General features: G+C 38.6%; 1 protein-coding gene across 7 annotated transcripts; it reads right to left on the reverse strand.

Annotated features, from left to right (window-relative positions):
* Positions 1-677: 677 nt before the first annotated feature.
* Positions 678-27,294, reverse strand: rad18 (RAD18 E3 ubiquitin protein ligase). 7 transcript variants are annotated; one of them, XR_015096363.1, is made up of 14 exons: positions 27,123-27,294; positions 26,190-26,268; positions 25,634-25,695; positions 24,535-24,605; positions 18,633-19,000; positions 17,367-17,466; positions 16,403-16,590; positions 16,091-16,161; positions 14,440-14,500; positions 10,294-10,437; positions 8,956-9,082; positions 7,243-7,284; positions 2,460-2,534; positions 678-1,983 (listed from the first exon to the last, which is right to left on the reverse strand). XR_015096363.1 is itself a non-coding variant. In XM_086087863.1 (13 exons), exons 1-13 carry the CDS (start codon positions 27,171-27,173, stop codon positions 2,528-2,530), a joined length of 1,371 nt encoding a protein of 456 aa, XP_085943989.1. In that variant the 5' UTR covers positions 27,174-27,294; the 3' UTR covers positions 2,367-2,527. The 7 variants fall into 7 exon arrangements, 5 of the variants coding, with proteins under 5 accessions (XP_085943989.1, XP_085943986.1, XP_085943985.1 ...); XR_015096364.1 differs by lacking the exon at positions 7,243-7,284 and having other exon boundaries at positions 2,460-2,537; XM_086087863.1 differs by lacking the exon at positions 678-1,983 and having other exon boundaries at positions 2,367-2,534.
* Between the last annotated feature and the right edge of the window lie 354 nt (positions 27,295-27,648).

Consider the following 27,648-nt stretch of genomic DNA (forward strand, 5'->3'; position numbering starts at 1 on the left):
CAGGAAAAAAAATGACACTAAAACTAAGAAAAACAACTAAAACAAAGCATTTAAAAAAAAAAAGAATAAAAAATTAAAGCAAAAAAAAAAAGGCCAAAAATTAACTATAAAAAAACTGCAAGCAACTCAGGAAATGATCGGTTAAACCTTGACACTGACAGTCATCCACAGGTGAGCTTGCATTTTATTGAATTTTTTTGCTGCGGTCACAATTCGGAAACAATTCACATTCATGTCATTCAAATTACAACCAGAGTAATTTTATTTATTCATATTTAATAAATGCTGCTGACTGTCAATCAAAAGCAATACATGCCTAGCGTCCAATTAGACGAAGCAGGTGTATATGTAAGCAAAAATATGCATGTTTTCCCCTGAAACCTGCACCAGCGGGCGGATTGAATTCCATTAAGTGTGCATATGTTAGGCCTTAATAAAATCATTTCAAATGCACAATCATGTTGAAAGTGTGACAATGATGGGATGCAACTTTTAACTAAGGAGCCATTAGCAAAACACAAGTGGTTCCCATCTGGTACGTAAACATTCTGATACAAAGAGTGCGAAGACCAAATCCAGACAAAACAGGTGTGTGTGTGTGGGGGGGGGGGGGGGGGGAGCGCAAATTCGTTATTTCAGAAGTGCGTATCTAACTGGTAACCCTTCGCATTAATCCAAAAAGTAGCTGGGTTTTGGGTTTGAAGAAAGTTGATGACCCTGGCTAAATAACGCTCTGTAAATACAACCTGATTACTTTAACACAATCCTGTCATGTAATCACTGGGGGTAGAAAATAACGAGGGCGTCCAGAACAAAATCAATTTTGTCTAAAAAATCTTTTAAAAAATCAGTGTTGGGACCAAAACTTAAGAGTCACTCAAGCATTGCTGCAGTCTAATAAGTGCATATTAATATCATTTTTGTAATAAAAACAAGCTTTTTGAGAAGTCCCCAAGAACGCTGAGAGCAGTCAAACAGGTCAACAACGAGCAGGCCAAAGTCAGCATGCAAAAATTTGGCTATCGCGGATCTTTCCAAAATAATGTCAAGCAAAATGTGTCAGGAGGCAGGAATGTAAGCAGATCTTTTGGTTTTATATAACCCATCCTCTGATTATTATTATTATTGTCAACACTGTCTGGTGAGATCAGGCAATCAGTGTTTGGCTTATCAAAAGAAATCAAATTTGCTCCGTTTTTGCATATTCATATTTTGCAAATGTATTTGCGTAACGTGATCTTTAAATTGCATATAAATGCCCAAGATTTTCTATTCTTGTTTTGGACGTCAGGCAATCATTTCTTTAGTCACCGCTAATGTCAAAGCCTAGGGGCGATTAAATACTCAACGAAAACAAGATTTTTAATCAGAATTTAATAAGATCTTGACGATCTTGTCAAGCAGCCTGGACAACCTCATTCTCTATTTTAAGCATTTAGCCATCATAACCGAGCCTTTCACTCAAAAACAATTAGTCGTAATCACGTTCTGCGCTTTAATTACTTTCAGCCAATAAGCCGTTTTTTTGTGTGTTCTGACAGGATTAAGCCAAAAGCACTTGACCTATTGTAATGATCGCTGGTGGCAAGGTGGATGCGGCGTCTCTTAACACGAGTCCACACCGTGACTATGAATTTACTTCGTTATTAGGCCAGTCCAAAGGACGGGAGGGTAAGAAGTCAAAAAAAAAAGAAGGAAAAAAAGGCCTTCGCAACTGTGCAGGGCATTTGTGAGAGACACGACACATAATTCCCACATCGTTATGAGGTTTTCAAAGATAGCAAACGTCTTTCAGCAGGGCCACATGTGAAAATACAGCGACCATGCTTCCTATCAAAGGTTCGAGCCTGAAGATCTTTCCTCGAGACCATTATCGAGTATGGAATTCTTGTCAGGTCTTGGTGTCACGTCTCTCTGAAATGAGGTCAGAATCAGGAGCCGGTTGGGACCCGAGCGCTGTTCCGAACAGGGGTGCGATCCATGCTAAGTGGAAGAAAGGTAAACAGCAGTCAAAGGAGGAGGTGTACCGAGCAGCATAGGTACGAGTCCAGGATTTGTCCGTCAACTTGTCTCTGCTCGGCCCGGTGGGAGAGATAAGAGTCTGGAGTGCCGCTTTCTGTCCAAGGTCCAGGCAAACTCTGTTTTCAATCAAGATCAAGTTCGCTCTCCCTCATTCACATCTACATAAACACCACATCTCCTCCACGAGCGTGGACACACTTGCTATAACCCGAGCTTTCCATCAGCTTTGGATTGATTGAATTACAGTGACCTCAGTCATTTTTCCATCAAAGAGGATGAAATCCAATTGAGTGTCTTTATCAACTTTGTGAGTGAACTCTCATAAATTGGCCTGACAATAACCCAAACATGATAGAACTCCCGCATTCTGTTGAGAAGGGAAACTATTTATGTATTGGAATGTCTGATTTTTGTGTGCACAGTTCGATAACACCTACCTGAGGGAATGAGCTGAAAGAGGTTGTGACCAGGATGAGGGTCTGCGATAATCCGAAAGAAAGAGCTCCTACACTCTGCTGGGTAAAAAAAAAAGAAGAAAAAAAAAGTAACCCAAATTGGGTGAAAGCGCTAACCCAGCACTGGGTTTAAAAGGGACAGAGCCAATGTTGGTTTATTTACAAATGGAGAGTGTTGTATGTAAATGTCGTATTTAGGGTAATACCCCACTCTAAAAAGAGAATTGTTGAACCAATTTAAGATGAAACAGATAATTGTTGAACTTAATAAAATTGCTTTTGTGATTGAATTCAATTAATCCAAAATTAATATATTAAGCTTAATGAACTCATAATCAACTAAATTTAATTTATTCAGTTTAAATTAATTTAATATATTCAATAAGTGAATGTATTATGTTAAATGAACTCATAATTCAACTTAAAATATTCATTTTGATTAACTTAATTCAATCGTGTGGTACCACTTGAAGCAATTTTATTAAATTGGTCAACAATTATTTTAATCTGAAATATGTAAAATTATACTACATGCATGTTTTCATGTATCCCGTCTCTCTTGCAAGTATGTTTGTCCATTATTTTTTAATCATACTTTCGAAAATAAAATTGCTTAAGTGAAAATGTATCAATAACTATTGGTAAACTTTATTTACAATCAAAGTAAAATCCACATCATACAGAGCTTGGGATTTTGAAAAAAAAAGAATACAATTGATGTAAAAACAACGAGCAGCATAAACAATGAACCTAATAATACGGAGGGCCACAAAAGACATACATTGGATTGCAACGTAACAATTGAACCACAAAAACCACCATGACGTGCAAAAAGACATGGCTCATACAAACTTCTCTTAACAATTCTTCCTATGCCATCAAGTTTTGTCTGGAATGTGTGCAGTCTTTCGTCCTCCATCGTCAATAAATCCCTTGTCACGTTTTACGTTGTCGCTTCCCCAAAGTGCTCGTTGAAGCAGCGGCGGATTTCCGGTAGTAAGATGTCCGCTTTTTGGCAGACGTCCTCGTCATGACACTGCTCAGAAGAACATTTGGTCATTTTTGAATGGGGCAGGGGGAAATATGCAACATCTCTCTTACAAGGCAAACCCTAAAAAAAAAAAGGACGGTTTAATTGGAATTTAAAACTACGCCCAGCAGATGCTTAACTGTTTTGGGATAAAACATTGTGCCTTTTATTGCACCACTCTTGCACTAAACAGTGGCATTTACTATACACTATGTTATCTGCCTGCTTCCTGCAATTTATAAAGCTACTGAAGATACTCAAGGAAGATATCAAATATAACAGGAACCTATTGTACTGTATGTATTAAGACTCAAGGATGTATAGCAGTGGTGTCAAACATAGGGCCCATGGGGCCAGTACAGGACTGTGCATTTTTGTTGTGGCGGTTTTAAACGGTTCAGTTTTTCTCAATCATGTCACGTTTTGGCGCTATAGGATCAGTTTTATTTACATACACCTTTATTTGCCAAATAAATGTATATGTAAATAAAACGCTAAGATGGAATAGTTGCAAGCTTTGAAAACTAAAACAAAAAATCCTGCATTAAACTAAATAGCGGAATTCAACATACTATTGAATATCAGCAAACTCCCAAAGTGACCAGCGATCCTTTATCATTTCTGTGGCTCACATTTCATTGCACAAAAAAAAACTAACATGAAAAAGCTTTAATTAATGTTAAGCAAAAACTGTGCAACTACTCCGTCCAAGTGAATCTGCGCTCTATTAGAATGCTGCTGGGATGACCAACAATTATTACCCGCTATCTCGGCACACAGGCTTCTAATTTTGTCACCAGCAAATTCATTACAATTCAACTGGTTTCAAACCTCCCTGCAGAGATATGAGTGTATGCCATCTAATTAAAAGACAATTAGTGCCATATTCACATATGTCTTCCAAATAATTTGTGTCCTTTTCATGACAGAGAGAAAACAACAAATTTGGCCTTCAGGAATCATTTCTCCTTTGCACATCAAATCATTTTCCCTCAACTGGTGAAATGTCATCTAGATTTTTTTTTTAATGGGGTCAATTTAATTGAATTATGACTGACAGGATTCATTTCTTCATCATCTTAATGATCAAATAATAGACTATATATTTATGTTTATGTACACTAAAATAGGTTAATTTCATTTTAACACCATTTATTATTGTGCACTTTTTTTTCTTCTCCAAAGCATATAATAGTAAAAATTTCCATACGTCTGTGTGACAACCAGCAAACCACATGTGGAACCTGTTAAAGCTCAAATGCGGAGGCCCTCCTCACAAGAAAGGAGTCAAGATTGAATATCAGCTCACAACCTATGACAAGGTGTCCCATGTCTCTTTATCCTGACTTTATTGGCAGGAAAAATAACATTCCAGCACTGGAATTTGGGTCACAAGTCCACGCGGCGAGTGGAAGCTAGAATGATGACGGAGTTGGCTATAGTGGACGGGCAATGGGCTGATATTGTATGCTTGTGTAATTTATCTAAAAAACCAAAAACCAAAACAGTTGACTCGCCAACTATGACAATCTGCAATGTGGAGATTAAGCCTTTCTTTCCCGCTTCCTTCCATGGAAGTGACATGGCACCTTCCACGCCCAATCTCAAGTCTCCACTAAGTCTGAAGTCATTATTTTGAATGTTTAGCTTGAAAACCGAAGCCTGAAGCCTAAACAACTGTGAGCAGCAAGAAATACATGAGGAAGTGTACAAAAAGCCAAGGGAGCACTGATCTTTCACTCGGCACTTCAATTGGCTGGCAACGTGCTCCCACCTCACTGACAACCTATTGAGAACTTTACAAACATGACATTTACGTTGCGGGAAGAAAACACTGTGCTGACAGCAGCAAAGCCAGCTTTCAAGGGAAGCGGGCCATGAATCAACAAAGTGAAAACAACCAATACCATTGTAGTCGTATTTTTTTTCCTGTGGAACCGATTATCTATTTGCTGAAAACTCACCTATATACCTTTTTTCTGTAATACCTTAAGGTGCCACATGATGGCGCCAAAGCCCTGGCCACCAGGAAAGTAGTAAATGTTGTCAAGGAGGTATTTCCAAAGTGATACTTCTCAACTGAGAAACTGTTGTGGAGGAGCCAAGTTTGTCTACCCTAAGTGCATGTAAATGTTTCTTTGTAAACATCAAAAATAATGTTTTGGGATTATAGTTTGTGATTAGACATGGGTCAATATTAGATTGTGACGATATAACTGAGCAAAAATATTGCGGTATTAAAACTACAGCTCTGAAATGACATTTTTTGGTCAACATTAGGGTAAATGATAACATTTTTCCTCTGCTGTAATTCTTCTTAAAGTCCCATTACTGGTAAGCCATTTTTCGAACAGACCCATGAACTACTCATATTGTCATTGGGGCTAACAAGTACATACTGCCACCTTTATTTCTTCTATTATTGTTATTTTTATTTAAAAATGCACACTAAAAGGCATCCGTGTTTGCCGTATCGTCTTGCTCACTCCTCCTCCTCCATTGTACCGTGAAGGGGGGGAAGTTAATGGGAGGCAATTTACTTCAAAGAGGTGACTGGTTAACTGAACTCTGCAAGTAGCCAATCATATTGTGCCCTGCTTAGACGTCCCCTCAAAGAAAAGAAGAGCTCGTTACTGGTGACAGTCAGTATTAGTGGTTTTTGAAACCTTGACAAGAACAGTAAATCGTCAATACTGGTAAAATCGGCCCATACCTATTTGTGATATATTTATAGCTTAAACCAGGTATGTCAAACATTTGCATCACAGGCTAATTCTCTGATGATCCGTGTTTTTTGTTTTTGATTAGATTTTGCTTGGTCATGCTCTTCATTGATCACTTTTGTCATGTCTGTCAATTAAATAACTCACTTTGTTTACGTTAGCAGCCAGGCACAGAAAAAAAACAAAAAAAAAACATGGCAGCCAGCATCGGGCCCCCAGGTCTCGAGTTTGACACACAGTCTGACAAGCAGCCTGGTAGCAAGTGTTTCATACATGATGTTCTTGATGTCATAACCCAGAAGCAGGGTTGGGAGGATTACTTTGAAATGTATTCCGTTAGTTATCTGCTAATTTTTTTTAGTTAGTAACGTAATTCAAGTACCATAATATTAAACTAATGCAACTTGATTACTCCAATATGAGGTATGCTCATGACGACAAAATAAAAATCACCACTATTTATATTTTTATACAGTGCGTCCCTATTTGTAGCCTAACAATAGCAAAAATCCTTGTATAATTGACAACCATTAAAATGCATGCATGTATAGAGAGATAGCGATAGAGAGACTAATAATGATATGAGGATGACAATGCGCGACATCTACTGCATTTGTTCGGAAGGTGGAACTAACATTATGGTTGTAGCTGTTGTCGTTCATGAACTTTTTTTATACAGCCCGCGTGCCCCACTCGATGTCAACACGTCTCGCTCTCGCATTGTAGGAATTGTAATCCCTCGAAATTTTTAATAAATGTACCTGTAATCTGATTACATGTTTTTTCCCCTGTACTATAACGGAATAGTTACTTGTTTTTTTGTATTCCGAATATGCAACGGCAGTACATGTATTCCATTATTCTCCCAAGCCTGCCCAGAAGTTGTGATTATAATTTAAGTACAGTTCCAAATGGGGTCTCATATCCACATTTACTGGAAAAAAAGACTGAAAAATTTAGAATGAGATTTTTGAATTTTTTATTTATTTTTTTAACGGTTGAAATGACTTACTCGATTATGGAAGGTTCTGGTGCGCAGATGTCCGAAAGTGAACTGAAGGTGGGAAAAAGAAGAAGAATGATGAGAAAATCTGTTAAATTTGACTGATGTGGAATTACTGTGGACACACACGGCTTTAATAAAGTTTGTGGTGTGGACTGCACTGCGCTGCGCTGAATCTTAATTGGTGCCAGACATCACACTAGAAGTTATAAAAGTAAACGTCATATCATATACACACAGCGTGAAACTCTTCCCTGCTGCTGTGATGAACAGGTTTCCCTCATTATGTTCTCCTTGCATTTTCAATACACATCAGGAGGAGATCGGGAGATGCGAGACGACTGCCACAAACAAACACTCAAAACAACAGAAGGATCATCCAAGTACATCAAACTAAAGCCTGACCGATTAATCGGCGGGCCAATTATAGCGTATCGATGTATTAACTTTGAATGTGATGCGGAGATTCTGTATGTAGCATTTTCTTTTTTTTTAATGAACAATGACTTCTCCCTTCAACTCATTCAAACCCCAAAACGTCTTTTAACGCTTTGCCCTTCACTCCCAAAAACGTATTTACACATTTTTGTCTTTTTTTATGCAATAACATGCAGAATGCTTTGATGCAGCTTCTGACGTGAAGATGTGGCTTAAAGCAATGGTAGTTATTTAAAAATAAAAATAAACGGCCAGCAGGTGGCAGCAGAGTATAAGAGATTAGCCAGGGCCATGGCACAACAAGCTCTTTTTGTCCGTTTTCACCAGGAATGTGAATATTGACGAAACTTAGCTATATTCTAATGCTAATTGCTGCAAAGCGGAAACATATACAAATACTTTTTTTCCTGATGAAAGAAGAGACTAATCTTTCTTTTGGTAGGTTCCATGTATTTATAGCAATAGAACACTGTGAGCCTTGCAACATCAGTCAAAGTCCAGTAAACCAGCCGGGAGCGAAGGGAGTTACTTCATTGAATGAGTTAACTACCCTCATTCTCAACATTCAACTCTACTTATATATCACTTCAACATACATCGTAAGGCATTTCACAAAGGGTGCACCATTTATGAATAAGTCGCTTTTCTTTTTTTGGGGCGAATACCAAATGGAGTGGTTCCACAGGAAAAAACCCACACCAATGTGAATCAGTGAACAGCGAAATGCAAACGCATTATGTAGAAGACTTACTGTATAGTCTTGTCTTCTCTTTGAGTACCCCTTATTGATTATAAATAAGTCTCAAAAAGTCAAAGAAAAAAAACAACAAAATCATCTACGAGGTGACCTGAGCTCACATGAAATACACCGTGGACATCTTGTGCGAATATCATGCATATTTTAATGTTCTCACAAAATGGTGGTTGCATTCAGACTTGTTCTAGCTCAGGAGCACTGGGCTTTACTTTCGTGTACGCATTTGAAAGACTGCTACCAAATCACCGCTTCGGGCCAGTTTTTATGATTTACAGCACATCATCAGCACCCACAAGATAGGGCAGACATCTCTTTTGCAGTCCATTTGTGGTTTCGCACTTCCGTGCAAAAAACCTGCCAGCATTCTGCCATGCATGCCACACATCTCGCATAGCACAGCCAGCCAGCAATGCCCTCAAGTAGAGCCAAAATTTACTTAACAGCTCTGGGGCTAATAATTCAGCCTCCAAGGAAGTCTCACTAAAGATTTTTGGGTGTCACGTGCAAGTACCTTATGGAGGATTTACCTGCTGTCAGACATGTCACTGTAAGTGGGGCTGTTTGACAAGATGATGCTTCTCGTAAAATGCTGCTTTTCTTCCTCTGCTTCCTCAGACTCGATAGCCATGGAATGACTTGATTCGGCAACTTGAGCTGAATGATACAAGATCATTTTTTAATTTTTTATCATTAGGGCTTCTGCAGGTATCATATATATTAGGGCTGTCAGTCGCCAATCGTAAATAACCGCATTTTCATAGTTGACACGCAATTAATTGTAAATTAATCGCACATTATAGCTGTTCTAAATGTAAAATTAAGTATCTTTTTCAAGTTCTTCACACTCTTAATTAAAATAAATACAAATGTGATTGATCTTTTAGTTCATTGATGCAGTAATTTTATAGTAAGCAATTCATGAAGTTACAGTTAAAAGAAGTGTGAAACATTGAGTCACTGATGCGTGTTGAGGTAATTTTCTGCCACTAGGTGGCATTAGCGTTTCATGTTGGACGCTGGTGACAGGAACATTACATTTTTCTTCTCAAATTCAGAGCAATTGGTATTTAGAACATGAAGCATCTCACTGATCTCCAGGCCATTTTGTTCATTGTAAATCACAGCTTAGTCACCAGGCCCAACAAATACACATATTTTAATCATAATAATAACAATAATAACACATCAGATTTATACAGACTCTTCTAGACACTCAAAGACGCTTTACATTGGATACATTATTCATGCACTCACACATTCACACTCTGGTGGCAGTAAACTACTTTAATAGCCAGTCCGGCGGAAGCGCGGCTGCCAGTGTGTGCCTAGGGCCCCTCCGACCACCACCAAACAGTCGCACCATTCATACACCAGTGTGAGTAGCACTGGAGGCAAATGTGTGTGAAATGTCTTGGCCAAGGACACGACGCATGACTTGGGAGGAGCGGGGATCGAACAGCCGGCCTTCTGGTTACTGGACAACCATCTCTACCCCTGAGCCACGGCCACCCACAATAAAACATTTTTTTAATCACATTTATTACTGCTAAATTGTGATAGTTTACACAACATGTAAAATAAAGCATGAACAACAATTGTCATTGAATTTTTATTTGCTTCTCGACAACGTATTTGTGCTTCTTAATTTTAAATCTTTGTTGCGTCACGAATATGAAATGTTAAATGTATTTATGCTATGCAAAAATTTAACAAAAAGTTAACATACTGGATAAACACAAACAAGAATTTTAAGCCAATCAAAAGTTCCGACAACAACTACTTAGTACATAGGAAATGTGTCAAGGACGAACATGTTCCAAAATACTTTTATGCGATGCAAGAGAATATCTTAAGAATCCCAATACCTGCCGAAGGCGTTTGCTCTGCATCCTCACCTACCGCCGCGGACTCCTCCTCCTCCTCCTCCTTCATCCGAGTCTGCCTGGTTGTATCTAGGCGACCACGAACCTGAGCAACCAGTCGACTGAAGTCGTTGCTGTGCTGCTTCCCTGTGAAGATAATTACGCATGAGAAGGCCATCGGAATGGCTGCTAGAGTGCTAGCTGGCTGTTGGGTCAATCTTGTAGGTAAAGCATCACTGAAAGTTAATGAATATTTAACTATTGCATCAAATTAGCCATTTGCCAATTTATTAGAAACATTTCTGAACACAAGCTAATGAATAAAAGTTTGATATAAAAATTTAAAAAAAAGTTACAGACAGTGTGAAGGCATAATTAACAACGATAGTTTACAATGGTGAACTACACTGCACCAGACTGTTTTGTCACTCGCTGCACTTTCCAGATTTGTTAATGTTGAATAAGCAGCTGTTGATTCTACAAATGATACATGGCTTGTTTTGACAAAAGGCTGCAAGCGCACGCAAGTGCTACAGTTTCCTATCTGCTGGCTCCCTATACTGGCAGTGTGACTCATCCACATCCTCCTGTGATAAATCAAGAGGTTATTTATCACAGCAGTTCAGCTATTATTAGAAGCCTCCTCCTGTGACTCACATTCATTTTTCAATTATTTTCAACGGGTTTTTTTTCCCCCCTCCGAGGTTCTTAACAAGAAAACATTCGCAAAAAGGTGCAATCCATGTTTGACATCTGCCTCAAAGATAAAAACGCACCCAGTCAGGAATTAGTTGAGTACGTTTGGCTTTGGGCAGATAATGTGAACTCACTGAGCGCAGGCAGGATGAGGGGATGAGGTGTATCATCAAACAGGCACTTTTTTTCCTCATTCCAATCTTAGTTGCTCAACTGCACATTGAACTCGCAACAACTCTGCTTGTGGTTGTTTCTGGGGTTGTGGTTATATACTATTTGGATTACTCTCCAAGGAAACAAGCATGCTGTATGAAATGACTGTACTTCTAAACAAAGACTATATTGAGCCGTAATTTCAAGTCTGCATTACAAAGTACATTATTGTCTCTTACAGTTTGACAATATTTTCATACGGAATGAATTCATGAATCATGATTGGGGAGGACACGTACCTAATATATCAAGTAACTGTATCAGACCGATACTAGAGATAGACAGATATGGAATTTTTATGGCCGATACCGATTATGTGTATTCAAGGCGGCCAATAATCGATATTTGGAGCAGATATTCACTTTTACTAAAAATACTAAATATTGGTATACATTTTTAACTATTATTGGTAAAATGATTTTAAGGATATGTTTATTGAACAACTTTTCAGGTATGCAAATTTTTTATTAATTATTTTTAAAATCGGGCGGCACGGTGGCTGACTGGTTAGCACGTCCGCCTCCCAGTGCAAAGGTTGTGAGATCAAGTCCGGGCTTCGGCCTTCCTGGTTTGCATGTTCTCCCCGTGCTTGCGTGGGTTTTCTCCGGGTACTCCGGTTTCCTCCCACATTCCAAAAACATGCATGGCAGGTGAATTGGACACTCCAAATTGTCCATAGGTGTGATTGTGAGTATGGTTGTTCGTCTCTGTGTGCCCTGCGATTGGCTGGCAACCAGTTCAGGGTGTACCCCGCCTACTGCCCGAAGCCAGCTGGGATAGGCTCCAGCAACCCCGCGACCCTTGTGAGGACAAGCGGTACAGAAAATGGATGGATGGATGGATATTTTTAAAATCAATAGACATCTTTGTTTTAAAATTATACCAAAAACTTCAGAGCTCCCAAAGTCATCACTCAGCATGTCTTAAAAAGTTAAATGAAAACTTAAAACGAGTAAATAGTTGTTTTCTCCAGTAAATAAAGTTTACTAAATTTCAAAATATCTGATTACATTTTCACAAAAACAGAAGGTGCAGCAAGTTCCCAGAGTCAGCAGCATCTCTTACAAATAACTGAAATATTAAATAAATAATTCCCTGTAGTTTACAATTTTAAATGTATCTATGTTCGGCTGTCCGAGTCTTTAAAATGCATTCATTATTCATCAAAATATTGAATATGCACCAATAATTGGTCTATCCCTAGCCAATACAATGCCTTATTTCAAGGTATAGGTAGCTACATGTAACGGCGGCCAAAGCGGTTTTATGATCAGGAACTAGAAATTACAAATGAGTAATTACCATTAATTGCGTGCAATTCCAAGGAAAAACGCTATATTGGAATAAATACAAGTCTTTCTTTAAAATTCTGTCTTTTTTGGGGGGGTGGCGCATATGTAACGAAATACTGGTGGTATCGGTAACTACTCGTAGCCGTATTGGTCTGAAGAAAATTTGATGACGCATTACTAAGCAATAATTACTCAACGACGGCAACTTTTGTATCTTACCATATGACCTATAAGGCCCCGTCCAAACGAAAGCCAGTTTCAATGTATCCTCACAAGGCTCTTACTGTTTAGGCCGTTCGTCCACACGATGGCGCGGTTTCTGAGCTTGAAACCGATCACTTTTGAAACCAGGCTCCAGAGTGAAAAGATTTTGAAACGCGCCCTGTACGCTTCAGTCTGGATACCATAAGCAGGATACTCCTCCAGTGATGACGGTAATGGTCGCAGTTGGACGACGTATGCTCCAATTCTCGCGTGACTGCGCACGAACCGTCAGTCTGTCAACAACAATGGCGGATAGCCGTGCCGTAGTAGTTTTGCGCAGCCTCCTTAGCTTGCTTATGCTTTTGCAGCAAAATATTCAGCTCCTTTATTTCCACGTTCAACAAGCGGCGTTGTACTTGAATCACCCGCCATTGTCACTTCTCCTGTGTTTGTCTTTTTCATGTTGTTTTCGATATGTCATGTTTGTTCTGTAGATTGCAATAAAGTTAGGAAAAAAAAGTGGTCGTCTTCTTCGCTGATTCTTCTTCTACGCTTTCGTTAACTTCCTGTCGCTGCGCTACAGGGCCACTCCAGACTTGGCATATACATTACAGTCATTAAACGTCCTCAGCGTCTTCTTTTGGACACATGCAAGTCTTGAAATGTTTCTGTGTGTACGTGATTTGTTTGAGGAACAAAGCCGGCTTTGTTTCCGTCCGGACGCGGCCTAAGAGTCTTGATTTTTTTATTTTGATCTTTTTCATTAATTAAAAAAAAAAAAAAACATTTTGGGGCCAAAAAACAGATTCTAGCATTATTCTATGGGCCGCTAATATCTATTCTAACAGAGGAGTCAAATCATTAAGTACACTTAGTCCATTGTTAGAAAATATAATAGTCTTTTATGACTTTAGAAAAAAAGTGAGCATTTCAATGACTTTCGCAATTGAGTTAACACCTACAATTCTTCTCCTTGTCTCATGGTATGATACGTGTTCTTTGCAAAGAACTTCAAAAGAAAAGCTGTTCCTCACCTCACGAGACATAAAAATCTAATTTAGCTTTTTATTGCAACAGAGGACATCTTACTGACCCGGTTCATTGTCCACTCATATTGACTAGCTGTCTGTGAAAGAGATGCGGACCCCCATGTGACTCACTACAGTGCCCCCAGTGAAGCGTTTTGTTGTAGCCGTTTTTATTGTAATCTTTTAAGGCTGTGAAATATATTGCAAAGGCTTGGCACAAAATGCCAGTGCCACAAAACAGTGCCTGAGATTTCTTTTTCATTCATTTCTGTCTGTATGAACTTTTCAAGTGAAGACAGCACTCATACGTTTTAAAAGTTCCGTTTTGCAAAGGTCAATCTTTACAGTACAGATTTTTTTTTAAAGAAATGTATACCTAAAATGTACTTGATTTTTCTGATTTGACCTAATTTAACAGTATCTTTTGAATCACATTTTTTGTTATTTTTGGCTTTACACACACAGCTTCTTTGTAGCAAATTAATAGCGGTAATGAACAATCAGGTGAACTTTAACTACAGTAATTAAGTGGGCTTTGATATTTGTAATTGAATACAGAAAATTAGGCAGTGCAGAAGCTGTCTCACAAGTGTACCGTATTAAACCAACATGTAACTAAGCAGTTGAAATTGTTGCAATTCATCAGACATCATTGAGATCATTGTACTACAGGCCGGATATGTAAACCGTGACTGAATAACAACAAAATCACTTACTATATTTGGAGTGAACCTCATTAATTTCCTCCTCGGAGTGATTTTTGGAGAAAACCATAACCTGCAGATTTGAAATCATCATTAGCAATCTTTACAAACAAAAAAAACATTACATTATCACAAAAATATTAACTAGTAGGGTTGTAACGAGAACCGATACTTGGGTACCAAGTTGATGCCAAGATTCTGAAAATGTGACGCTACTGTCTTCTCTACAATACCCGAAGTACCGTTGTTACCGAAGCGGCAGATCTGACCCCTTCTTTTGTGTGTGTTTCTTTTTTTTATTATTATTATTATTATTATTATAATATATTTTAATTAAACAATTATACACAAACAAACAAGGCATTTTGGCGGAGTAAATGAGCGGTTATCTGGCAACCCACGCAACGTCTGATGACGTCATGTGACTAACCTGCAACATGGCAGCGGGATGCGCATCTACAGCGACAGCTGCCCCTCTACTTGTTGATAAAGGAAAAATGCCAAAAGTCGCGTATAGAAGTACTTTGGATTTGAGGTTGATGAGCAGGGATTAATGATTGATCCTCAAATACTTGTATGCAAAAGATGTCTTAACCGTTTCCAGACGAAAGGGGGGAACACATCCAATTTAGCAAAACATGTAAAAGATCGACAGCCAGACTTGTACAAAGTGCATTTGAATTCCCGTGTTATCATTGTTGCCCATATCTAATAACGTTAGTATGATGACCCACCCCACAGTAGCCCGAATGAGCAGCTTGACGAAATAACGCTATGTTCAGCCTCGTCCGTCCCGCATAACGGGTTTTAAAGTTTTAAATCGGCTATCACAAAAAAGGGTTTCACCACCGCACCATGTCGGTAAATTTCAGCTTGCTATCTGTGTGTGCGTGTGCTGTAACGCGCACAGGCTGATCGGCCACGTATGGCGCAGCGGGACAGCAACAAAAGGACTGTCAGTCTACGGATTCACTTTAAGAAAAAAAAAGAAAAAAAAAACGGGCTCGGCGCCACCATGCGTTACAATAGCCGCAGGCATCAAAAAACATTCACTGCCAAAAATGAAAAAGCGCTACACATGCACACAAAAAAAAGAAAAAGAAAAGAAAAAAAGAAAGAAAAAAGTAGCGCCACCCCGTGGCGCGGTGACACCATGCCCATTGTTACATAGTGTTAGGCAACATGCACAGTATTTTAGGTTATTGTTTTATATTTGAAGGCCACACACGCACTAATGTATATTATTTTATTTTACTGTTTTGCAACTGGTTGGTAAATAAGCACAGTATTAATTGTTTAATACTACATGCACTGTGATGCACAGTATTTTATTGTTTAATACTTAAGGCTAGTCTACAGCACATGCACATTATTTTATTGTACTGTTTATTCTATTGTTTAATGCACAGTATTTTATTTTAATATTTTAAAGCTACATGCTAATTGTTCTGTTTAACCACACAGTATTGTTGTTCACTTCTAATAAAAGGTGTGTGTGTTGAAGTACATGGGATTTATTGTTTATTTTCTATTTTTACCGTGGTATCGAGAAACGTGGAATTTCAACGGTATCGGAATCGATTATTAAATTTCTGGTATCGTGACATCCCTATTAACAAGACATTATAAAGAATGAATACAATAACAAGACTTTCCAACTCACAGGTTTGACTTTGTCCTGTAGCTGATTTTTGACCCTCTCAGCTGCTTCCACCTCTTTAGCAATTTCTTCAACTGTTGCGGAATAGGAATGACATGTTTGTTACACATAAGAATGCTCATGTCAACTGTGCTTTAAATAACCAGCTAAGTAATTTATCCCAACCCTTTGAGACAATGAAGGAAACAAACTACAGTTCTACGAATCCCGCAAGACCGCCAGAGGCAGTGCTTCGAGCACTGGATAAGCCTGGAGTTACTAAGTTACAGAAAGATACATAATACATAGCAGCTTTGACGGACTGCAATCCGTCACCTGATTTGGGGTTGAGTGAGTCACACTGTGCATTATAAATATGCACAAACTCCTTGTGCCTTTTCATCATCTCATCTCGGGAGCCTTTCACCAAAAGGTGGCATTCCTTCAGCTTCCGCTTCAACTCCTGCAGGCTCAGCAGGTTGTACACCAGCTTTCCCATCGGGCGCCTTGACTTGCCGAAGGAGCTGTAACAAACATTTGAGCTGGGTAATCCACTGATTGTCGGCATTCATGCCACTGTGCTATCCAACAATGAACTACTCTGATGAAAAGGTCTACAAACTAACACAATAACAATATCAAAAAGACAAACCCAAGGCAATACTTGAGCACTGCTAAATTTGGGGGATGATTAATGTTCTAAAAATGACAAAAGGCCTAGCAAGCTGCATGGTCTCAGTTTACTTTGAACAAAATAAATACACAAACGGGTACAAAAAATATTGGCACCGTCAGGCAGCCAACTAAAATAAAAAAATGCCTTTTTGACACCACTGCACTTTTTTACAATAAGTTATTTGCTGCAAGAGTAGACCTACACATGATGCCTTGTTTGCTACTCCAGAATAATTGTTGTTCTTCACTGTGACATAAAGGTGTCATCCAAATTAAGTGTTTTATGCTGGTGCAAAAATATAACCAGTGATTAAAAGACAATCGACCTGCTGCTCACAGTGCAGTATAAATCATTTAGAGCAGTAAGACTCAAAAAAGATAAGAACACCTCAAATCTTTAAGTAGTCTTCATTTGCCAGGGCAACAAAGAGCAACAAGTGTCAATTCAAAGTCAAATAAATAAATAAAAGTGAACATCTACTGCTTGGTATGATCTATTTAATTTGAAAAAAAAACTGTATGTAAACCATCACCAATTAAAATGTGTTTTCTGGTATTTATAAAGTATCTTTTGTAAATACTTCTGTGTTGCTTTAGTCTAAATTATGTGTTTAATTGTTGTTACCTCCTTAAGCTTTCCTTCTTCTCTCCGCTTGTGAGGCACATGTCCAGATGTTTGTTGATGAACGGCTGAGACACACTTACGGAGCACACAGGGCACTCCACTGCAAGAAGACACATTTACAGTAACAGCCTCAACAAGTATATTTTGCAAGTTACCAAAAACATTTAAAAAAATTCGTTTTTAGAACAGATCCATGGGCTACTCATGTTGCCCTTGGGGCTAACATAGTACACACTGGCACCATGTTTTTTTCTTTTCTTTTTAAAAATGCACATTAATCGAAACACATCAATATAATTGTAACCATAGATATCTATAAGCATACTAGCTGGCTCAAGGCAGAGTCATCAGCATCGTCACCGGTCGGCCATCTTGGTACAGGGGACTGCTCTAGTCTGAAGTAACGTGGATTTACTTAAGCACTCACAACTCAGATTGGTTTATTACAAACCTTATTAACGTGGCTATGATTCAGGCTGAATGTTTAAATCGCAGATTTTGTTTTGCAGAATAGTTGTATATACACTAGGTTTACCTGACAAACCAAGCCATTTGAAAATCGGGTGAGAATTTGGGAGAGTAGAGCAATCTACAGTTATTTAAATCAGTTCTCCTTTGTCTAATGTTATGAGCAGTCCTGTTCCAAGATGGCCGCCCTGTGATGTGTCTTTTCATCCAACTTCCCTCCCTCCCTCCCTCCATCCATCCATCCATCCCTTCTCTTCCTGTATGCAACTGCTCTCCCCTCCCACCTCTGCTCAGCGAGAAGAAAAGAAAAAAAGACTGGCTCCACAATTAACGTCAAAGAGGTAGCTCGTTTACTCAACTGGAAGCAGCCAATCAAATTGTTCTGTGCTTAGAAATCCCCTCAAAAAAAGAAAAGAGCTCATTGCCGGTGATAGCCAACATTAGCGGTTAATGCAACATTGACTTTTCGCCAAAACCGGAAAGTTAGTTACTGTCTTTTACCACTTTGTTTTGTTGCCCAACAAAAACATTTCACCAAAACGCTTTTTCTCTAAATTTGTCAAGGATTTCTTTGGACTTACCTGTACGTATTATCTATACCACTGATCCTGTTCAAATTCACAATATAGGAAACCAATCCCAGTAGAGCATCTCAATGCAGCAACGCAAAACTCAGCTATGTCAACCACGACACTACTAATGGCTTGTGTGTTAACAGATTGTGCGTACAAGCTGCCAGAGTTACGTAACTGATGCTATCAGAACCAACAAACCTTGTGTACCGGAGATATGCTTTACCTTTGATTACAGGCTTCACATCTGTTGGCGGTGATGAGGAAGAATGTGGCATCACTTGCTCCATGCTATTGCAGTGCAACTCTGTGTCCTCCTGCTGCAATGGCGGCGGCGGCACATACTGGTTGGATGCTTCACCCATATTACTGGCCTCTTCCTTTACAGTCGTCAGGCGGCTGGCAGCGTCGTTTGCTCCGGGTGTATGTTCAGTCTGGCCATCTTTACCAGAAGACTTTCTGGACCTCTTTCGGAAAAAGTGATTCACAACAGTGCTGTTCTGGCCTTTGTCTCTGGGTGCTTTGCATTTGACTGGTGCCGGGTTCTCCGGGGATATTGGTGGAGAGTCAAAATATGTTTGTGACATTTGCTGTCTGGAAAAAGGAGAAAGGAAGTGAGTGAGTGTAACTACAAGGAAACCGGTCCATAGAGTAAAAGACGTTTATGTGAAAGCATTGCTTGTCTCACATGATATAGAATTACATAAATACTGCATGTCCTTTGGGGATAAATACATGAGTGCAGTGTGATAGAGATAACAATTGTAGTCAATGAGTCGAGGCCTTTAACTATAATGCCTACAAGCCTAAGTATTACATTGCTTTTTTTTTTTTTTTTAAAGACCATGAAAAAGGCGACACTTTGTCCAGGGTCTTGAAAATGTGAGAGGCAAACTAATGGCAGTAGGTCCATTACATAGCAATAAAATGGAAGCAATGAGGTGTGTAACAGTCCGCTTTCCATATTTAAAACTTTATATTTGAACAAATTACGCCCATTAGCCCTGACTGACACGCAACGCACAGGCAGTATGCGCCTTATTTTTGCACCACTAAACTCCACACAAGACTTTCGGGACACTCGCAAAGTAAACAATGCCGCACAGTATGAACTCTTACACACTTCATTATATTATGTAATTCTTTATGCAGACAGAGTACAAAAACCAAAGGTCTAACATCCTAAAAATGGTGTAACGGACCAAAAAAATATCCAGAAAAACATGCCTCAAAATTCAAATAAAAATCGACATTCGTGATTTTAGCTCTTTCAGCAATTAAAGGGGTGTTTTGCTTTTTCTTTGGCTTCCTGTGGAACTACCAGAGATGGCAAGAAATGATCATAATTGTTGAAACAAGACTTTGAATTGTGACAGGAATGCATCTGGCTGCTGAATGCAAGATGATCAACAATATTAACACTTTTTTTTCTTGGCAGTTGATACAATAAATATCAGGCAGTAGAAAACAAATCAATGACTAGTACGAATTTCCAGCAATGTTTACTGTGATTTTATTTTTGTATTCCCCAACAAACGATCCTTAGTATCAATTACTGAAACTGCCAACTGACAAAAAGAAAACCCACAAATCTCTCCCAAAAGATGGGTTCTGATGCTGTGTGCCTCCCAAACGTGAATATCACTACCATGGTAAGTTTTTGAAGTTTTAAATAAACACAACTTGGAACCAAATTTGTAGGTTCAACTGCATTGTTTTAAACAAAGTGAGAACCATACATGTCACACTGAGCTGAGAGCTGGGGGGGGGGGAAAAAAAGAACGATTTCAGCGTTTCCGCAGCAGTGCAATCAGTCTCCACTCACTTTAAATATCCAGTCGGATGAAGATAACCAGATTTGAAGCAGATTCTATCAACAGCTCATTAGTCAGTGGCAGGAAGTTAGATTGGGATCATTTATCCATTTTGGACAAAGTGAGAAACACCGCGACTTCAGTGCAAATGTTTGTTTAAAGTGATGAACAAACTTGAACGAATTTAAACCTTTTCAATAACATCGTCTTTAATTAATTACACAGTCTAATTTGCTGCCATTATTTACTCCAAAACAAACTTACAATTGTCCAATTTGTCATTTTAAAAGGGTAACATTAGCAAAGTCAAACACACTAAAATTACTGTTGATGATTTTATCACATTCGGTGCTAAATTTCTGAGCGTAAACTACCTCTGTAGGGGTGCTAGAAAAAATCGATTTGGCAATATATCGTGATATTACAATTCTCAAATCGAATCAATATACGGCCGAATCGATTTTTTAAACATCAATTTTTTATGAGAATATTCAACAAAATGTCTTACTTAGGGTTCACACATTAAGCATGGAAGAATATTATATTAATGGAACATTAAGCCTTAATATTTGATTTCAGTGCTGTTCAAACATGAAACAGACTGCAACCTGTTAAATGCAGTGGGGCTCCGTTATAAGCCTGAATTTTCTGATAAATAAATAAATACATTTTCATACAAATCTTATAGTGTACATGTACAAGTTTACTAATTAGTATTTTCTAAATTTGAGTAAAAAAAATAAAAAAAAATTTAAAAATTAAATAAAATCACAATAATCAATTTATAGATTCGTATCAGGATTAATCGGTATCGAATCGTGGCACGAATTGAATCGCCAGGTACTAGGCAATTCACACCCCTATACCTCTTAGCCCTATGATACAGAATATATGAAATCCCCCAACCATGACGACTTAAGCATGTACAACAAAGAAAAACATGCAAACTCCACAAAAGATGGTTAAGAGCCTGGATTCGAACCTCCAACCTCAAAACATCAAGGCAGACACGGCAACCACTTTCCACTGTACTGTCACAACACCCCGTCTAAATACCACATGCATATTTCAAAGTATATTTCATCTGGAGTGCATCACCTCATATACAGGTCCTCACCTTTTTTCCTCTGACAGAAACACATTTTCAGGCACTCAAGCGGACAGGAAATTAAAAGCCCAGTTGCGTCATGCGGCCGTTCATTCATTCAGTGTCAACAGTCTGAAACATGACCTTTTGCAGTCCTGATAACCGTGAGGTAATTGATGAAAGAACTTTTGCTTACAACTAAGAAAAAAATCTAAAAACACATCAGTTTGTTTTGTTTCAGCATTCTAATCAAAGGGTTTGTAACTCATTGTCAGAACAGATGCCGACAATGTGAATGTCATAAAAAAATATTTTTCTGACAAGTTAGACAACTAAGTGGTACCAATCAGCCCGGACACATGAAAAAAACCATTGAGTCAAATTCAGGCAGCCAAAAAATAAAATATAAAGAATACAAAATAAATAAAATCACAAAATGCATAGGCATCTCAAAAGACTGTCCGTTCTGTGACACTGGTTGACTTCTTGGAGACTTTCTAGTAACTAATTTCAATTCATTACTCTTAATTTAATTTGTATGTCCAATGATCAAGATGTCACATTTAAGTGCAACAATTCATTGATTAATGGACAACAAATCGTTTATCAAATTAATAATTATTTTTGAAAATGGATGAATTGGTTAAAGACCTTGTCTAATTAAAAAGGTCTGAATCTTCTTCAGAATTTCCGCCTCTCAACAGTAAATATTTTCAGATTTCTCTAGTCCTCAATGAAAGCAGAAGACCGATTATCATTGTGATGAAGCGAAATAAAACATTTGCTTTTACTTTACAAAACAATGACCAACATTTTCTAACATGTTTAGGACCAACCAAGTAACTGAATTAACACAATGTATGCATTTTCTGCATTCTCAAATTCAAATATTGTCTTGTTTTTAAAATTTGATTCATCACCAAAATAATCAACAGATTAATTGAAGTAATCATGCACCTCTGTTCTACTTTTGAGGCATATTTTTGTAGAAAATTTTGGTTAAACTTCATAGCACTTTTGAGGCACTCAACTTTGGAAAAAAATATGTCAGGCAGACGAAAAAAGTGAAGTGAACCATGTGGTCGGGGTCACTTGAAATGAACTCCTGATTTAAAAACACTTGTCAATTTCCTTGAGACCAGCAGCCTTGCTGACTTTGGGCCTTAAAGCAACAGACATAAAGCTACTGAGCATATACAACAACAATATACAATGTTACGTAACCTCAGCTAATGAAAACAGAATCCCCGTTGGATTTGCCTCAAATCCTTCGTTTAGAAATGAATTACCGCGAGGCAAGTAGTGTGCAAGTGTTAATATAATGCTGGTGAATTGTAAAGCACTAAAAGATGTTCTCTGGCATATAGACTATAATCATATCAATAAAAATGGGATCCACCGACATTGATGCGGTAATACATATTGTAGCAACCCTTGTATATAGTTCACGAGTTCTGTAATAAATATGCTGCAGTCCTTCGGAGTGGTGCACCTGGAGACGGTCAGATGACTTTTTGTATTGTTGTAATCAAATTTCCCGGTCTATTCCTCTCATTATTTGTAATCCAATTTCACACATTGACTGTGACAATAATTGGGGATAAGATATGAGGTGTGCGAAGTGCTTTTGCACAAATGGCACAGGACAAGAGCTGCATACCTATTGTTACATAATGAGAACACTAAATTCCAATTAGGTAAGGATAGAGTGCGCCAAGAAATGTCATCACAAATATTTAAGAGATTAAGTTATTCGTACATTAATTGACAAGAGAACTCAAAACAGTGAATGTAAATTGTTATTTTTTTCCCTTGAATTCTTGTATCGTTTCAGTCTAGTGCAAGCAGATATGTGACCTGTCTTCTAAATGTTCACATTCTGAAACTAGCAATTTGAATGCAGTAAAGGCAACATAGCACTTTTACTTATTCGTGTATATTATACAATAAGTACCTGTTGTCTTGAGGGTGGTTGTATACTGTATTTCATCTTTAATCCATTAGATACTGTTCTTATTTCAATTACCGGTAGGTAAAAATAAATAAATAAATCCAAATCAGTATTGGCTGATATGAAATACTTACAGTAATTTGTGATGAATTTTTCAGCTCTATCACCCAGCCCTGTTTTTCAACTTCATAGCGTCTTAGTGTTAACAGTTGAATCTATTATTTTTCACTTTATTTTTTAAGAAAGACTAAAACTCAGTTGAGTTTTATCTTGCACATGTTAACTTATTACAAATGAATCCAAAATTAGTATGAGTAGAATTGGTATTTCATTTTTAACTTAAATTCTGTATTGCAGTGACTGTTCTGCCTTTTATCAGAAATAAATGAGCGAGCGCCAAAATTACTTTTAGTCAAAACCCAATCTGGAAATTGTCGAATAAGCTGCATGGCAACGTCAATGTCAATACAACAGAACCAGAAGAGTGTGTTTCAGGTGATAAACTTCACACACATCGGTCCTGGCTTTCCACGAACCCTTTTCACACAGCTGCCATTTTGCCTCTGATACAACCTTGGAAGATGGAAAAGTCGCAAGTTGACTTAAAACACCGCGTCCCATGTTGGTATCTTTCACACACAACATCGAGACTGCAAACGGGAAACAAAAGCAGTCTTTGATGGTAGTGAGAAAAGGCGTTTTTGCATGGTCTTTTTTTGGACGTTTTAAAAGAAGAACTTGACAACCGTGGTAGAGAATGGCTAATATGATTTAGTGGTTTGTGCTTGTATTGACAACACCGAACTTCAAAATAAAACAAAACAAATATAAACACTGTTAACGTGGTTTTGTGAATGTTGAATAGTGATGTAATGTTATTATGCATAGATGTATCTTTTGAAAAACAGTTTGTAATTTCATTAAACATTTTTATTTTCAACTGCCGTCCACTCCAACCAACCCTGGTTAAGCACCCATAAATGACAGATGATTTTAAAGAAAGACCTATATATCCCAATATATTATTTTTCCTCACAATTGCATGAAGTTAATGCCAACTTTGTATTCATAACATTTCTAATTTCTTGTCCCTGACCATAAAACGGCCGCAGGAGGGCGGCCGATAATGGTATTGTCAACAAAGTGAGTACCGAAACCTTAAAATAAGATTGGCATTGGCACCAATACCTGGCATCGGTAGTCACCCATCATACCACCTCTCTGCCTCAATGAGAGCCAGTAAAAACCCAGTGACCATTCAATGACGTCTGCTTACCTTGCAGCTTGAAAGTTTACAACCAAGTCATCCAGTGAACGGTTGTTTCGTAGATCTTGCTCTGTAGCTTGCTAAAGCAAGAAGGAGAAAGAGACATAAACAAAAGCGAAATACAAGTCAATTGTGTCATGGAACGAATTAAACTCATACTGTCAGGCCATACCACCATAGTATGGAGGTGTTGGACTTTGGAGGTTCTACTGTACTGTCAAAATTGGTGGAAAATAAATTGAAAATATAACAAGATAATCATTGGAGAGTTTTGAGTTTTCTATATTTTGTTTCCCCCTCCTGCAAAATGTCTTCATCCCTCAATCCTTGAGTACCCCTACCCAGCCTGTTTTCCATGTATCTCTAAGCCAGCACAGCTGAGGATCGTTAGCAGGCTTCACGCAGAGCTTGCCGGATAGCTGATGGTTTGAAACACCTGTGTTGGCTGTGGGAGACATGGAAAACAAGCTGGTGTCACAGGACGGCTTGCTGTGGCCAAATGAGGGAACGCAGAATGATACAGGCCAATTAAACAATTTTTTGTAGTTCATCAACGTTAACCAATAAAAAGGGGGTATGGGATGTGGACAAGTCAATGTGTAAAGTGTATGCAGGGTGAATGGAAATGTTTGCGCAATCATGTGTGAATGAAACAACTAAACGAATGACAACCAAACAAACAAGTGGTACCTGAGGGCACAGAGACAGAGAGAGAGAGTGATTAGTCAGGAGCACCTAAATCTGGGGTGCCCAAGTTGGGTCCTCGAGAGCCCCTATCCAGCCTGTTTTTAATGTTTCTCTCCACTAACACACCTGATCCATGATCAGGATCGTTATCAGGCTTCTGCAAAAGCTTGCTGATTAGCTGATCATTAGATTCAGCTGCGCTGCAGGAGGGAAACATGGAAAACAGGCTGGATGGGGGCTCTCGAGGACCGGACTTGGGCACCATTGTCCTATATATATGCTGCCTGAGCCAGGTGGCTCCAATCAAGCCCTGAATTAAAGCGCTTTTTTTCTTTGCTAAGAGAGGACTTACATTTCCACAACCTCAATAACGATTAATGAGATTCCTGCAAATCAACTTCATGTAAAGATTAAAACTCACCGCATTGCAAACTGGACATTGAAGCTTATAAGAAAAGAATTTCCTGATGCACAAGGAGCAAACTGTGAAATGAAACAGACAATTCAACCATTAGATAAATGTCATATTCTTTGCTGATAGACAGCTAGTTAGTTTTGAAAGCCTACAGCCATAATACAACTCAACGGGGTAGATGCCACGGACTTCCGACTTACAGGTTTCACACAATAACGGCGTTTCCGGCCACTGCTGGCCGCGTTCCAGCACTCGCACCCTCACCCCTTCTCCCACCAATGGAAGCGAGCACGCAGGGTGTCTCAGCTGTCTGAAATGCTTCGGACAACTGAGACAGACACACTACACACTCGCACCCATTGATGGGAACGCACAACTGAGGGGGCACAAGGCCGGAAGCGCAAGCACTGGGACGCGACCAACAGCAACAAGGAAACAGCGCTGATGTGTGAAACCCGGAAGTCGGAAGTCCCGCATCCTTCGTGGCATATACCCATTGTACATGTCTGTCCACACAAAACACAAAAAGCTGGGAAATACCAATGCCAACTATTGTACTTACAATTGTGAGAGCATTTGGTCATCATCGAAGTGTTGAGAAAGTCAAAACAAATAGGACATCGCAAAAGGGTGTCAACCTTCTGAAGAAAAGGAAAAACAAAATGAGAAAGCAGTGAATAGTATTGCCGTGACCAGCAACTCTCTTGCTATCGCTTTTTTGCCGTGAACTGCTTTAATTGGTCAATCGCCGGACCGCCTCTGCCTCGCATCAGCAGCTTCTGTGTCTTTTCACAAAGTTTACATTTTGTTTTACCACCGAAGATAGGCTGACCGGTATTACCTGCCTAACCCAAATCATAACCCTCAGAGCATATGGGCTATTGTCAACACAGACATCTATCATTGTCGAGATAGTGTAGGGTTCTTTGTTGGGTTTTTTTTATGTAGAGTACAGGATTCGAACCCCCGACCTCGCACTTTCGGGATGAAGTACACATTCACTGGCGCAGAATTTGCACTTAGTAGTTCTCGCGCATTTCACGGCAAAATAGCGCAAGTGGCGAGTTGCTGCTGGTGACTGCAAAATAAAGCAAAACAAGAAATGAGGCAATTGTTAGTCATCCTTAATAACGTGAAAATATATAACCTGGTAATGGCACGAAAACATGTCCGAGAAAGAATGTAAATATTTAGATCTGTAGTAAGTATGTAATGATACATAGACCGGATTGATGATCATTCAAGTTTCCCCGTTTGACTTATGAATGATACTTTTTACGCTACTGTTTCACTAATACATAAAACACAGAGCGATGGCGAATGCAACGTTAGAAATACTTTAAAGCACTGAACACGTTTAACTGCTTGTTCACCTTACATTTGTCAAATAACTTGAGTTGCGTTTTTAGCTCCTGTCTGTAGGAGCGACTCGTGAATTAGCCAGTAAGCTAGCAAAACACTTTGAAAATAAATACCGAAAACAGCTCCAACTTACTTTCAAAGCCGCCAGATACTGTGAGGGATCTTTTCCCATTTGGAAGGCCATATTCGATCAATAAAACAAGTGCTGTACCGAACTTACTGTTACAAAACTTTCTGTAGGTTTTGCAATTCCTCGTCCCGCTCGAAAGCCAAAAACCTACTACGTCATTTGACGACTTCCGCTACGTCGGAGTGTCTCAGCTACGACTTTGTGTCAGAGGTATTCCAGCACGTTTTAAAGTATTGAAATATTAACAACTTGTTATTGTGGTTGTGTATAACTGCTTTGAATCACACCGGGAGCTGTTTGTAATATTTTAGTGTTTCCATAAACCAAGGCTTCTTGTGTCGAATCTCATTAAATTGTATATTATGCGCAGTTAATTGAATGAAAATATATATAAAACCGGAGGCGGGTTAACTTTTAGCTTACATACAATTTTTTTTAAATAGAACAATTAGTAAACGTGACAAATAGAGGAGTCCATGCAGTTGCCGCAGTGGATGTTAAAGAAACAGTATATATTTATTTAATAATC

This window comes from Leptonotus elevatus, chromosome 10 (genome assembly GCF_054856555.1).
Source record: "Leptonotus elevatus isolate MCC_2025b chromosome 10, RoL_Lele_1.0, whole genome shotgun sequence".
NCBI classification, from domain to species: domain Eukaryota; kingdom Metazoa; phylum Chordata; class Actinopteri; order Syngnathiformes; family Syngnathidae; genus Leptonotus; species Leptonotus elevatus.